At 31.5% G+C, this 15,288-nt stretch overlaps 1 protein-coding gene across 1 annotated transcript; it reads left to right on the top strand.

The window, feature by feature from the left end:
- Positions 1 to 4,495: 4,495 nt before the first annotated feature.
- LOC123881465 (long-chain-alcohol oxidase FAO4A-like) lies at positions 4,496 to 9,554 on the top strand. Its single transcript, XM_045930163.1, has 3 exons — positions 4,496 to 4,921; positions 5,909 to 6,178; positions 7,673 to 9,554. Exons 1-3 carry the CDS (start codon positions 4,592 to 4,594, stop codon positions 9,488 to 9,490), a joined length of 2,418 nt encoding a protein of 805 aa, XP_045786119.1. The 5' UTR covers positions 4,496 to 4,591; the 3' UTR covers positions 9,491 to 9,554.
- The last annotated feature ends 5,734 nt before the right edge of the window (positions 9,555 to 15,288 follow it).

Below are 15,288 nucleotides of genomic sequence, written 5' to 3'. Positions count from 1 at the left end.
GGATCAAAATGAATTCAAGGGTGTACTAATTACAAAAAATAATAGAAATTAATGAAGAAAAAAAAAAGATACACATATTAAAAGTTAAAACCCTATAAATGAGAATCCAAGATTGAAGGCGATAGACAATATTTTATACTTTCTTTTTTAAGGTTTCTAAATTACAATAATAACCGGTTTGAAATTTTTGTAAATTAAAAGAGTAATTTATAAAATTTCTATTTAAATAAATTTTTAAATGACATGTTAAATTATCATTACACGTGGATCAATTAAAATTACACTCCTCCGGCCACAAATATAAGCAAAAGTGTACTTTTTAGATTCAATGAATAACAAATGTATTTGGTCTGTATTATAGTCTAGATACATCTGTTATTCAATAAATTTAAAAAGTGCACTTTTGCTTATATTTGTGGCCGGAGGGAGTACACCTTAATAGTGTAGATGTGTACCGGAGTGCTCACCTTAAATTCTTAGTATCATTTAATGTTGAATTTTTATATTAAGATAGTTTAACATGTGTCTTATATGCACATGTTAACAAGACCCTATATTTATTGTATAAAAAAAAAACCTATATTTATTTATCTATAACAATATATATCTATAACAATATATAAAGGGGATAAGGGAGTTTGGGCTGGATTTTTTTTGGTCCATTTTGCCCTTAACTTCTTTTATGGTTATTTAATTATTCCATAATTGTCCTTAACTTCTTTTTTTTTTTTTTTATGGTTTTTTCATCTATATCTATTTTATACTATAATATATAAAAAGAATACATGAGTTTTGGGGTAGAATTTTCATAATACCAACATTACCCTTGCTTTTTTTTAGTAGCAACAAAAATCTTTTATTAACAAACTCACCATAACATAAGGCGTATCTTTTTTTTTTGGGTACATAAGTTAGACACAGGCAGGCGCGGAACGCACCTGCCTGGCCCGCTAGTTGTTATAATTTCTTTTGCGGAAATTATTGTTAGTTGTTACTATAGAGTATACCGTAACGAATTAATGGCTAATTGCGCCAACAAAAGAAAGTATTTATAATACCTATCCAAAATTAGTCAAAAAACAAAAAAAAAAAATTGAAGACTTAAGTTAACTACCTATATCGATTTTAGCCGCTAAGTTATATATAACAACAATTTTGTTGGAAAAATTGATTTATCCTAACAAAAATTTTAAAAATGGCAACTAATATTGTCAGTTGGAAAAAACCTAAAAACGACAACAATATTAAATTTCGCTACAAAACTTTTTGTAATGGAACTTATCGCAACAACCAGAACGACTTTTGGTTGTTGGGGTAAAGCTCTTTTACAGCAACTTTTGACATTTCCCAACAACTTTTGTCGCTACGAAAAATGCATTTTCTTGTAGTGAGGAAGAAGATGAACAGTGCTTTTGTGCATCATTTAACGTTTTTTTGACAAAAACTAACATAAGAGACTAAAATGACTAACGAATATGTCTTTAAGGGACCAATCCAGACCTTTTTTTTCTTTAAGGAGCCATTGTGAAACCTAAAATGTCTTTAAGGTACCATTTGACTAATTAAGCCTAATTATAATCAAATTTAATCGTTTAATAAATTTTACAAAAAATAGCACAATATAGTTTTACTTATATTTTAACAATATTATATAACAAATTTTTAAATATTTTATTTTAAATAAATTTTCTACCATAATATAATGACAAACTTAAATATCAAATAAAAGTCATCAGAAAGAGAGTGGAGTTGAAGTTTTTTTTTTTTTGTGTTAACTCTATCGTTCCTAGGAAAAAGACCATAGTAATCTGGACTTCAGCCGCGAGGTAAGTAAAATATGGCAAAAAAAAAATTGTTTCGCACCCAAGAATTGAAATTGTGTTCTCCCGAAAGATTGTCCTTTAGCGAAACTGGTGAAACACATTAACCACTTCAGTCAAATATTTTGGTAGTAAGAGACTTGGAGCATATGGCGTAAGAGACTTGCTAAAACTCGTCATGTCATTTGGTTAGCAACTACTTGGAGCATATGGCGTACTCGGAATAATATTGTGTTTCGAGGAGATGTGTTTAATTTGGATGCTTTGATAGATCAAATTATCTTTATTTCTTGGTTTTGGTTTATAGGTCGTTTGGGAGTTAATACTTCTTTTGTATTTTCTGATTGGTGTAACGATCCGTTAGTTTGCATTGATAGCATCTAATGGTTTTCGTTTGAATTGTAAGGGTTGAATGCCCCTTGTACTCCTTATAATTCAATTTTTGCTTATAAAAAAAAATATTTTGGTAGTAGTTGAAGCCCTTTTATTGATGTGATATTTGACACTTACTCCATTTTAAAATAAATGCTCTAAGATTTTTTTGGATAAGCATCAGTTTACAATTTTTATACATATATTGTTTTCGTATCAAATTATAAGGAATTTTTTTATATTTAATAAAAAATAAAAAATATAATAATTTAAAATATGACTTTTTGTGTTTTCCTTGAAATAAGTTTTTTTTTTAAAGTATCCTTAAAATAAGTTTAATTGGAAGATATAAAAAAAATTATTGATTATAGGGGTAAGAAAAGAGAGAGTAAATTAAATGCAATTTATATTTAATTTCATGAGAGTTATAAAAATAAATCTTGAAAATAATAAAAGTTAGTGTTTCTTCTTCTTATAATTTGGGACAACAAAAAGTCAATATTTTTATTTATAAATTGGAAGGGAGGGAGTATTAAGAGTATAATAAATGGAAAAAATAAAATAATATCTTTATTAAATAACATTATTAAAATAATATCTTTAATAATGTTATAAATAAAATAATATCTACTGTCATTAAAAAAGATAATTATCTTTATTAAATATTATTCCTTTTTTTAGATAAAACGATAAATATCACCTGAAATTTACATACAATTGGTCAGATGTAAAATGTCCAATTTAAATTAATAAAAATAATTGATAAATGGTTAGCACGAGATCAGAGGTAAAAAATGTTGATTTTACATCTAAAGAGGGTCAGATGTAAAACGTGTAGACTTACTAAGCCTTGTGCGCCTACATCTGACATTTTCCAGATGTAAAAAGCGTTTTTCGCCAAATATAAAAAATGTTTTTTCTACTAGTGTAAATTTGAATTTAAATGAAGGTCTCAAGTACGGGTATTTTTGTTGGATTGAACAAAGGTCATGTTATTACAAAGAGGGAATTGGCTCCAAAACCCTCCGGTCGTGAAGGGAAAAGCAAACTAGTGCACTTTGTAAAGAACCTCATTCGCGAGGTTGATGGCTTTGCACCGAAAGTGTATCACTGAATTGTTGAAGGTTGGAAAGGATAAGAGGGCACTGAAAGTGGCCAAAAGAAAGCTTGGAACCCATAAATGTGCAAAGAAGAAGCGTGAGGAAATGTCCAACGTTCTCCGAAAGAAATAAGTACTCCAGATGTACAACGTGAGGAGTATTTGTTTATTTCATTTCAAGTTAACTAGATGTACCAATATTTTTTGAAAGACAAGTTGTTTAAGTTTTGTTTGGTTAAACTATATAGTGTGCTTTTACTTCTAAAAAAAAAAAACTCAAGTCTAAAAATATCAACATCCTCAATTTAATCTTACAAATAATCCATCCATTCCAAAATATAAGAATTCTTTGACCACTGCACGTATGCCAATATCTATTTTTGATTACGAATATCTTTAATTCTGTATTAGTAAAAATTATAGAAATTTAATATTTAAAAAATATACATCGAAAAAAATCAAACAAGATCTAACATGATAATATTTACATTTATATATTTTTAAAAAAATACGGTCAAAACAAGACATATAAATAGTGCATTTAGTCAAAGAAGATCATATAAAATGGGACGGAGAGAATATATATGGAAGTTGTTAGTTTTCTTATGAATTACTCCCTCTGTGAAAACATATAAGCAAAAATTAACTTTTTAAGTTCATTACATATTTAATGTATAACTTTTTAAGTTCATTACATATTTAATGTATTTATCCTATAATTAGACCAGATACATTAAATATGCAATGAACATAAAAAAATAACTTTTACTTATATATTATCACGAAAAGAGTACGTAATTACTTTCTCTGATTTTAATTATTTATAATTATTTATAAACAAAAATAGATTAAAAAAATATCATTAAGTTTCCTTTACTCACAACTTTTGCTTATAATCAAAGCAAAATGGCGTTATCATCCATAAGGAAGTAGTACGTTGTTAAGACCCATACCATAATTAACTTCATTTTTTATTACATTATTTGTTTTGACTAATAGATTATTTTTCTGAATAGATTACTCTTTTACTCATTTTTGCTAGTATAGTATACTACCAATAAGGTGATAAAAATATTTTTTAGTTAATAATCAACTTCAATGTTTATACACACATTAAAGTTTAGTTAATACACTATTCTTGTTACTATTTAATTATATTTTACATTTAAGTTTATTTTAAATGGCATATTTTTCATTTATATGTATATTCCAAAACAAGCCATTAATTCACTCAAACTTCATACCATTATAAATAGCTAGCTATGGTTTTGGGAAATGATAAAGAGAAACAAAGTCAAGTATGGAGAACAACAATATAGAGAGTAATAGTAATAACAGAATGAATGAAGCAAAAGTTCACACTGTTGTTGAGCTTGGTGGGCTTGAAACAAAGAGCACAGAGAGTCTTCTTTGTGATGTTGATGATTTTGAAGAGAGTGAAAAACAACAACAGCAACAAAAACAATTACCTCTTAAAAATTCTCTATCTCCTAGACAAATGAAATCCCTAGTTGCTCTTTGTGATACTTTGTTACCTTCCATCATAGACAACAACGTTGTTGCTTCCTCTGATGAATATGTCAACAACTTCTACCGTACTTCTGCTTCCATGGCTGGCACACCTGAACGTGTAGGACTATTGCAACCTTTTATTTATTTATTTATTCATTTTCTCTCTCCGTGACTCTATATGTTTTTCTTGTTTTTCTATGACGTGTTTAGTCGGAAGGAAAGAAAGTGAGCATGAAGGAAAACATGAAAATCGATGATTGAATTTAAACTAAATCTTCCGATTATGGCGTGTTTTTCTTCGTACTTTCATTTCTCAGGAATGAAATCGATGATTGTTTTTTCCTCAGTTTTCACGTTTTCCTTCTTTCCAATTTTCTTTCCTTATTGTCTGTTTGGTTGGAAAGAAAGTACGAAGAAAAACACGGAAATCGATAAATGAATATGGACTATATAATAGTTTAAGTTCATTATTTGATTTTCGTATTTTCCTTCCTTTTCATTTTTTTTCTTCCAACCAAACTAGAGGATCAAACCCGGATGACCGCTTTAAAATCTAGTTATATTAGCATTTCGGTTGAGCTAGAACTTACGAAAATTGTAAACATTCATTAGGAAGTAGTTCCATTTTCTTATTTAAATGGTCAAAACTATTACTTTTTTGATAAAATTTCTAAGTTTAGTAATTTTCAAAGTTTTTTATTATGCATATACACAAAAACACAAAAACCTTTCATGAAAAGATCAAATAAATAGTTTTTTGGCTGAAAAAATACTTGATCTCCAGGTAACAAGGAGGGAGTAGTAAAAACAAGTACAATTAAAGCCTCCATATTATTATTCTTAATTAATGCAAATATAAAAATCCTGACACGGTTTCTCTTTTTTGACAGAATTAATAACATGGTCTTTTTGATACAGAAGTAGCAAAGGGCCAAATATAATTTAAGTATAGAGTAAAATTATGCTGACATGTTTTTTTTTTTTATAAGTTTATATTAATCTTTGCAGGACCACTGTATTATTAATTAATAATACAATATTATATGTTTGGTTATATACTGTAGATTATAAATGTATGGTTAATTGTTTTTGCTTGAATATGAAGGTTGCAAATTTGGTGAGTGAGAAACTGAATCACCCAAGTACGAAGTTATTTACATTGACATTATGGCTACTATCAACATGGTTTGGTACATTGATTCTGTGTGGTACAGCATGTCTCTCAAAAAAATCACCCTTCTTTCTTAGCTTTCCCGAGTTATCTTCAGAGAAACGCCAAAAAATAATGCAATCTTGGTCTGTTAGTTACTTTCGTCTCCATAAAATGTTATTCAGAACTATAAAGCTTCTCACACTCCTAGTGTTCTTTACTCAGGTAATTATATATACTACTCCCTCTAGAACACAATTAGTCCTAATCTACTTGTAAAATTATTTGAACTGGTCTCTAATTACATTTTTTTAATTGTATTATCTAATTAATGATTATTTTACAACTATTATCGCTAGATTTGGTTTAGGGATTTGGGTAGTAACCAATAGGTCCTGAGTTTGATTCTCAACTCATTGTAAAAAAAAAAAAAAGAGGGAGTATCATTGATTTCTAACTGCAGCATAAACAGAGCTTATAAGAATTGATTATAAGCATATATGCATTTAATGCCTTTTGTTATTCCACTTGCCTTCCCTTTTTTGATCATCAATATGTGTTGCTGTTGGCAACTACCTTTTACATCTTGCCAGTGCTGTGTTCACTACTATGTGCATAAAATAGAGTACCCTTGAAACTTGAAAGGTTTAGTCAAATATTTGCAAGGAAAATGGTCTTACATCATGCACAAGTGTCTTTTTCTACTATTGAATAGGTAAATTATTAATTGTAAAATTTATTGATCCAATAGTATAAAATAACCTATGCATGGTGCATGATATAAAACTTTCTGCACCAAATAATTGACCTTAAAAAAGCTTTTTTTTATTTATTTATTTTTATTTTCAAATTTGACTTAATTATTTTTTTTTTATCAAAGATCCATAATTAGTTTACCTCTATTCTTGTAAAGCAATAAATATTATAATAATGAAAAGATAATTTAGTGCGTGTTTGAATTCTCAGGGAAATTGGCAAAATAATACTTTAGAGTTTCAACAAATCACGGTATCACCGTAATTTTGTCAAAGACACTTTGGATCCAAACATATACTTAATTATATCTCATGAAGAATATATTAAAAAAACTAATCCATTATTAACAAACTTAATCATATTGTCAACTTTTAATTATGTGACAAAGTTGGCAATATGTCTGGTTGCAAGGTTAAGTGATGCATATGACACATGGGGTGTGTTGATTGGATTACATTTTAGGCAAATAATCATTCAATTAATTGTGAATAATCATATTGTCATTTTTCATTATTATTTCTTTTTGGTACAAATCATATTGTCAATTAAATTTTGACTAAAATGGATCATTTAATTGAATTGAGTTATGTTCATTGCTCACCCTAAGCAGGGCAAGGGCTAAGTGGGGGTCATATAGCTTTCGTATTAAATTCAAGTCTGTCCCTGGGATAATGCAATAAACCCCACCCTATCATTCATATGTCATTCTCATACAATTTTTAAAGTTGTACTAGTACTAAAAACTAAAAAGAACAAATTGGTATATGTTTCTTGGAGTTATAAATGTAGTTTTGAATAAACTTAAATTAGTTAAAGCTGAAGTTACTTTTTACCACTTTTACTCAAATTGAGGCTTATAGGTAAAATTAAATGTGTTATAACCAAACATTACTTATGTATAGAGTGTGTTTATGGATTGCTTGGAAGCATGTACTGATTATGCTAGAACAATTTCATTTTCAGCTAGATGAAGAAGAAAACAACCCATCATGGAAGGCAATTGGGTATAGTGGACCTGATCCAGAGTTCAAAGCGCGGCAGAAGAACAAAATTTTACACAAAACATCCATAGAAGGAGGAGAAGAAGATGATGAAGAGGTTTTAGGACCTCTTTACAAAGGTCTTGTCCATCTGAACTACCCGTGTGATATCATTTCGGATTCTCTAAGACGATTCGGATTCCATGTATCTGTGACTCCTCCGACAAATAATAAAGCTTCTACGATATCATCTCCTTCTCTAGTTATCCAATGTGATGCAGTAGTTGTTGGTTCTGGCTCAGGAGGTGGAGTGGTAGCAGGAGTTTTAGCAAAAAGTGGTTATAAAGTGTTGGTATTGGAGAAAGGACAGTATTTTGCTAGGAAGAATCTTTCCCTTCTTGAAGGACCATCCCTGGATCAAATGTACCTATCTAATGGTTTGATAGCAACAGATGATATGTCAGTACTAGTACTAGCAGGTTCCACAGTTGGTGGAGGGTCTGCAATAAATTGGTCAGCCAGTATCAAAACACCTAACCATGTATGCAAGGAGTGGTGCGATCGGCATGAGCTAGAACTGTTTGAAAGTAAATTATACAAAGAAGCAATGGATGCTGTGTGTGAGAAAATGGGAGTCCAATCTGATTTTGACGACGAAGGATTTAACAATGCAGTACTAAGAAAAGGGTGTCATGAAATGGGGTATCCTGTTAGTAACATTCCTAGGAATGCTCCACCAGATCACTACTGTGGCTGGTGTTTTATGGGATGTAAGGATGGAAAAAAGAAGGGTACATTAGAGACATGGCTTGTAGACATGGTGAAATCGGGTAATGGAGCAATTCTTCCTGGTTGTGAGGCTATACAAATTTTACATGGAGAAAAGAAAGGAAGAGGCGGAAAAATAGCAAAAGGAGTGGCTTTTGCAATTGACAACAAGGGAAAAAAAGAATTCTGTGTGGTGGAGTCTAAGGTCACAATTGTAGCCTGTGGCGCACTAAGTACTCCACCGTTACTCAAAAGAAGCGGGTTGAAAAATGAAAACATAGGAAGGAACTTGCATCTTCATCCGGTGACAATGGCTTGGGGATACTTCCCTGATGCACCTGAATTGTGGCCAGAGGAACATAAAAAAAGCTATGAAGGAGGGATTATGACAGCAATGTCTACAATTGCCGCCGACTTTAACAAATCTGGATATGGTGCGGTGATCCAAACACCTTCATTGCATCCAGGCTTATTCTCAATTCTAATGCCGTGGAATTCTGGAACGCAAATAAAAGATCGAATGCGCAAGTTTTCCAGGACAGCTCATGTATTTGCTTTGGCAAGGGATCAAGGATCAGGAACTGTGGTGGAGTCACCTAACCATATAAGTTATCAAATGAAAGATGTAGACAAAGATAACTTAAGCAAAGGAATTGAGAAGGTGCTTAGAATATTAGCAGCAGCCGGAGCCGAAGAAATTGGGACCCATAATAATAAGGGAAGGAGCTTAAAGGTTAACGAAGTGAGCTATCATGAATTTGAGAAATTTGTTAATGAAGAAAGCTCAATGTCATTTACTGACCTTTCGACACCAGTATGCTCCGCACACCAGATGGGAAGCTGTCGTATGGGTAATAACCCAAAGGAATCGGTTGTGAACCAAATGGGAGAAACATGGGAAGTTGAGGGTCTTTATCTTGCAGATTCAAGTGTTTTTCCCACAGCTTTGGGTGTGAATCCAATGGTCACAATTCAGGCAATTGCATATTGCACGGCACAACATGTTCTTGAAGTTCTCAAAAGGAAAAGATGAAGAGGAGAGCATTCATGTTGTAATGTGTAACATCCCGAATTTTTATGCAAGATATTCCTTAAAACATCTGTTAATTTAAAAATACGGCTATTATTTTTTTTTTCTTCCATAAAATAATATAGTTATAAAAGCAATTGAAAAAAAAAATTTATTGAAATTTAAACTTAATTAAAATGGTCAATAATTTGAAAATTCTAGCGGAAGAATACAACAACGAATTATTTATTACATAAAATTCTCAGATTTACAAAATCCTGTTTTCCCCGTTCGTGCGCGCTTCAAGCATCACATTCAATCATAGCTTTCTCCTTGAGTACCTAAAATGTTTGTTGTAAAAGGACAATTTCCTTATCCACATTGAATCATACTCACCACAAGAAAATGTTATAAAATAATAACAATACACTTCACCTTTTCAAAAACATATAATTATTAATTTTCTAAAAGAGTTCGGTGATTAGAGCAAGTATAAAAAGTACCATTCTTACGGCAGAAAATAAACAAAGCATGAAAATGTCACATTTCAACACAAGGCATGTGACCAGGTTTCATAGTTCTACACATGTTACAATTTAAAAGGCAAAGCCAAGAGGAAAGGAGGAAGCAACGATCACGGTTCCATTATAGACTAACAATTCTTAGGTTTATTTATTTTTGATTCATTTTACGTTTGTTCTTTTATGAACAGAATAAATATTTATTATTGTTAATTTTCATCCTTTTTATATGAAATGCAATGCAACTAAGACCACCCTATATGAGATACTAATGATCCGGATAATAAACTTCATATCAATGGAAAAACTAACCACACAGGCTCAACCCACAACAGAGGATATATATATATATATATATATATATATATATATATATATATATATATATATATTCTAATTACCAGAAGCACATATACGAATGGAACATGAATTTATTTATTTATTTATATCAAAGTTGATTTTCTTTGGTTTATTTTAAATAATAAAGGCTCTACTATCATCTCACAACATAGTCCTATATATCATGAGTGTATGGAGAAAAAGTTCTTACCTTAAATGCTTTTCTATTCTGACACGAAAGTCCTTGAGGCTAGTGTCGTCACTCGTTCCGGCATAAGGTTCAAAACTCTTTTTGTTAAGGATATACGAAGTTGGAGTTCTATTGGAGATTTGGAGAGATTGATAATTGATAATTGTATTTTGAGACAATACATTGACACGACGATGAATAATTATGGCACCTTTACTTTTGAGAAGGAAATAGATGGAACTGATCAGTAACGTTCCTTGCTTGTGGTTTATTTAGGAAAGATTCAAGGGGAATAGTTATGGCTTAATATAGACAATAAAGTGAGTCAAATGTAGTATGGGTGGCTTATAAGAAAAAAACGTATTTTGGTATTCATCGGCAGCTATTAAAACTCATTTTTGTAATAGTATTTATCCGGACCTGGACTTCCTGCGGTGAAAAATAACACAGTTTGGTGCTGTTTGATATTGTAGCCTTTAGATTGAAACTGTCACATCATCATAAATTAATCCAATATATGGTTTATATCAAAACTGTGTGTTTACTGTGTGCTACTTTACAACACCAAATCATTTTCCTGTTTATCCAATCTTCTCTTTGTTTGACAAAAACAAAAACCAAGAATAATTTGAAAGAAAAAAAAAACCGGTCAAAATTTTATCAAGTTAAAAAAATTCCAATCCTCTCTTTTTCAAGTTGTTGTTGAAAAACTTCTTCTTGGATGCCGAGTTAAACGAAAGTTTAAAGTTCTAATACGGTTCTCCGACAACGGAGGGCTTAGTTTGGTTAGGGACTGGTTGATGACAATTTTAGCAAGTGTACTAAATTCGTCGTTATAAGTAATAAAATTTATAAGACTCGTATCCACAGGGATTGTACTTATTTCAACAAAACAATTCAATGAATTTAGGATTAATAAATAAATTGCAAAGGGGGGTTTTCGTTGATTTGTAGTAACAATGACAATAATTAAAATTGCAAGAAAGTTGAAACGTGAACTTTTATGAGAGAAAGAAGATTAGGAATTATTTTGAATTATCTCTTTGTCTCTATCTGGTACTCTAGGTTCTAGCCTTCAACAATAAATTTCTTATAATTACGATAATTTAACAAAATAGATCGAGTCCAATTCCTTGGCTCATCGATCCCGTTTATCTAATATAACACCCTAATTCCTTAGGTAAAACTAATATTATCAAAAGCATGAATGAACGTTAAATTCTTAATCATACGAACTAATTCTTTATTCCTAAAGCAATTACGATTGACAAACAAATAATGTAGTTCCGGTATAAACCCTAGGGTCAATAGTGATTTATAACTTAAAATCAATTTGAAAATGATCAATTAACGAAAAGCAATAAACACAAGATTAACTGAATAATTATAAGTTTTTATTGAATAAACTAAAATACGTAGTTACATGGCTCAGATAGTTTCAAAAAGAATTATCTATAATTCCTAATCTGCTGAGATTAGTTACTCATAATAATAATTGACATAACAAAAGAGTTAGAAAAATTATAAACATGACGGAAAAACCCTCAATTTGTATTTCTCCTTTTGCTGGATCGTGACTTTCTCTCTCTGCAAAGTGATATTTCCTTTTTATGATCAAAAGGCTATAGGCTGTAGCACTAGCATAGAAGGCAGATCGTGCCACTACTATTTCAACAAATCGCGTCCCAGTTGTTGTTGCTGACATTATGTTCTTTTTTTTTTACAATTGCTGACATCATGCGCATGTAAGGCTGGTGTCACGCTCTGGATAGATGCACAAATCGTGTCCCTTCAAAACTCGTGTCGTGGCGCGGTAAAAACAGGAGCTATAGCTTGAATTAAACTCTTTTATTGTTCAAACTCTTTTATATGTGAACTTTTTCAGAAATTCTTCTCTTTCACCATGCAATTACAATACTCCTAAAAATTAACTAAAATACTATAAAATAATAATTAAAAATACTCAAATGACCGAATGTCATCATAACCTCAAACTTGAATCGTTTCTTGTCCTCAAGTAATATGCATGTCGAAACAAAATTGTCAATGAATTAACAAATTAATTTGAATGATAAAAATATCACAAACTGTTCTCTTCATCCGGTGATGGAGCTACCGGTCTTAACTTCAGTGATCCTGCTCAATCAATACTTTGAATTTTAAGACTTCAATCAGATTCAGTTCAATGATTATTCCACACGATGTTCCGAGTTCAACTTTTTCTCTCACTCATTAATTCACTCAAATTTGATAGGGAATTCACTCCATCAACATGCAAATGTTATTTTACCATAAGCTTGAAAAAAATTCTAAACGTCGATCAAAGTAAATACATCACACACATTTTTTGAGGTCTTCAAGGTTGTAACTTGGCTTAGGTAAATGGTGGGATAAATTTGGGTAAAGTAGGCTAATTTGGAGTTAGGTATCTACTACTATTCCTTACTGAATAATACCATTATCGCGGCTCAATTTCAATGACAGTTAGGTAGGTAGAGAACTTATCCTTCAATTTTTTTTAAAGATGCCACTATTTTTCATGCTTAATGGCTCTTTGTTTCTTTATATTCTTCTTTCTTTTTTTCTTTTTTTTTAACCGAAGAAACTCAATTATTTTTGTGAGTCTCCGTTATTTTTTTTTTTTTAAGTTCTCTCTAGTACTCCTACCCCAAACTTAAGATGTTAATTCCATAAGCAACCTCAAACTTAAAATGATGTCATGGCAAGTAAATTTAAAGCTTATACCTAACTCCAAGGAGGGTAAACGGATAAAAAATTTCAGGTCTAAAAGGCTTATAATTTGGTATGCCACTGAAAGAAAAGGGAATATTTTTAGGCTCAAAGTGGTTTAGCAATGGATGGATATATAATGACAGGTAGCTTGAAAAGGCCCAAAGTACCAAACAAATGTGCCTCTATGTGTGTAAATACAAAACCAATCAACAATAGAGAATAGTCGCAAGTTCTAGAAAATATACAAAGCATGGATACACTCATAAGATGTGAAAGAAATAGTATAACGTGAAATTTATTTGGCTCAATAAGCTCACCAGCTGAGGTATCTGAAAGTTGAACCAGTACACCGTGCAAAACTCCATCTTTCCTACTCGTCTCGTTGTCTCTTTAACCATCACACTTTCATGAGCAGTCACACGTCAGTTATTCTTTTATGTGCAAGTCTAAGATATTTTCATCATGCAAATTCAGGTATTAACACACTGACAATACTGAAAAGACATAAAAATATTAAACTTGATAATAAACAAGTAACATAAGGATGAAACATACGAGATTGTCAGCAGACAACATGACCGACTCTTTCTTTTTCTTTTTTCTTTTTTTTTTTTGACTAAAAATAAAGACTGAAATAAAACATACCGGATGGGTTGCCTCCCATCAAGCACGTGTTTAACGTCCCGAGTTTGACGATATACCCACACAAGTTAAGGTGGATACTTGATAGTTATTCCAACCATGGTATCTTCCTTCATAGTGCATATATCATCCTTTTTAGAAACAAAGACCAAATTTTCAAGTGTCAGCTTCCTAAACCTCTCCCATTTGTTCCTCCATTTTTTTTCTTTTCTTTTTTAGAGGTTTTTTTGGAGTTTCCGTAGGAGCTTTTACCTGTTTCATGCTTCCTCCCTTCTTTTTGTTTTCTTCAACAAGAACATTAACTTTCTCGATTGATCTAATTGGTGGCACATCTTGAGCAATTTCCTCCTCTAACTCTTCAACTACACCAACCCGGCAACATTGAGGGTTTTCATTCTGATGACTCATAGACTCAAATACATTAAAAGTCACTTGTTCATTTTGAAAACTCAACATTAGCTCACCTAACTCCACATCTATCAATGCTCTACCGGTAGCCAAGAATGGTATTCCCAATAATAAGGGGACTTCTGAGTCTTCATTCATATCAAGTATAACAAAATCGTCTGGAAAAAATAAATCATTAACTTTTACTAACACGTCTTCAAGAACTCTGTAGGGATACGTGATGGAGCGATCAACCAATGTTAGAGTCATTTTTGTTAGCTTAGGTTCTCCACAATCAAGCTTCCTTACCATGGATAGATGCATCGAATTAATACTAGCTCCTAAATCACAAAGAGCTCTTTTAACTTTTACCTTACCATTTGAACACGGAATAGTGAAACTCCTAGGGTCTTTCAACTTTGGGGGCAGCATCCTTTGCAAAATGGCACTACACTTCTCTGACAAGGCAACTTTGGGCTTTGGTTTTTTCTGAGCATCGAATCTGCATCAATTAATTTTTCTATCTTTTCGACTTCTCCCTCAGTGTTTCCCTTATTCCCATTTTCACCTTTTTCTTCTGCTAGTCTTTCATTCTTTTCGACTCCACCCTCTTTTTCTACTTCTCCCTCATTTACAATAAACCACTCATTTTCTACTTCTCCCTCAGTTTCACTCTTTTTCTCTACTTCAGACTCTTTTCTTTTCTCACTCTATTTACTTACTACCGATGGTACAACTCTACTTCTCAACCCAATGGCATTACAACTCTCATTCCTTGGATTATCCAATGTGTTTCCAGCAAAACCCCCACTAGACTGAGCAACCACCTGTTTTGATATTTCGGAAGGAAGCTTCATGATTTCTGTTGGATGTTTCTTGACTGGCTCTCATGGCTTCGAAGTTACTCTAAGTCATCTGCATGAACTTATTAATTGTTTCTTCCAAGGGAGATAATTTTCTAGATGGTGTATTTTGAGAGTTCCCTTGAGAAAAAAATTTCCTTTATTACC

Source organism: Trifolium pratense, linkage group LG4 (assembly GCF_020283565.1).
Source record: "Trifolium pratense cultivar HEN17-A07 linkage group LG4, ARS_RC_1.1, whole genome shotgun sequence".
NCBI classification, from domain to species: Eukaryota; Viridiplantae; Streptophyta; class Magnoliopsida; order Fabales; family Fabaceae; genus Trifolium; species Trifolium pratense.
Note: the sequence above shows the minus strand (reverse complement) of the source record. Positions and strands in the feature narration are given on the sequence as shown.

Coding starts and splice junctions, on each gene's coding strand:
- LOC123881465 (XM_045930163.1), top strand. CDS start 4,592: ATGGAGAACAACAATATAGAGAGTAATAGTAATAACAGAATGAATGAA. Junction 4,922..5,908: donor TGGCTGGCACACCTGAACGT/GTAGGACTATTG, acceptor TTGAATATGAAG/GTTGCAAATTTGGTGAGTGA. Junction 6,179..7,672: donor TCCTAGTGTTCTTTACTCAG/GTAATTATATAT, acceptor TTTCATTTTCAG/CTAGATGAAGAAGAAAACAA.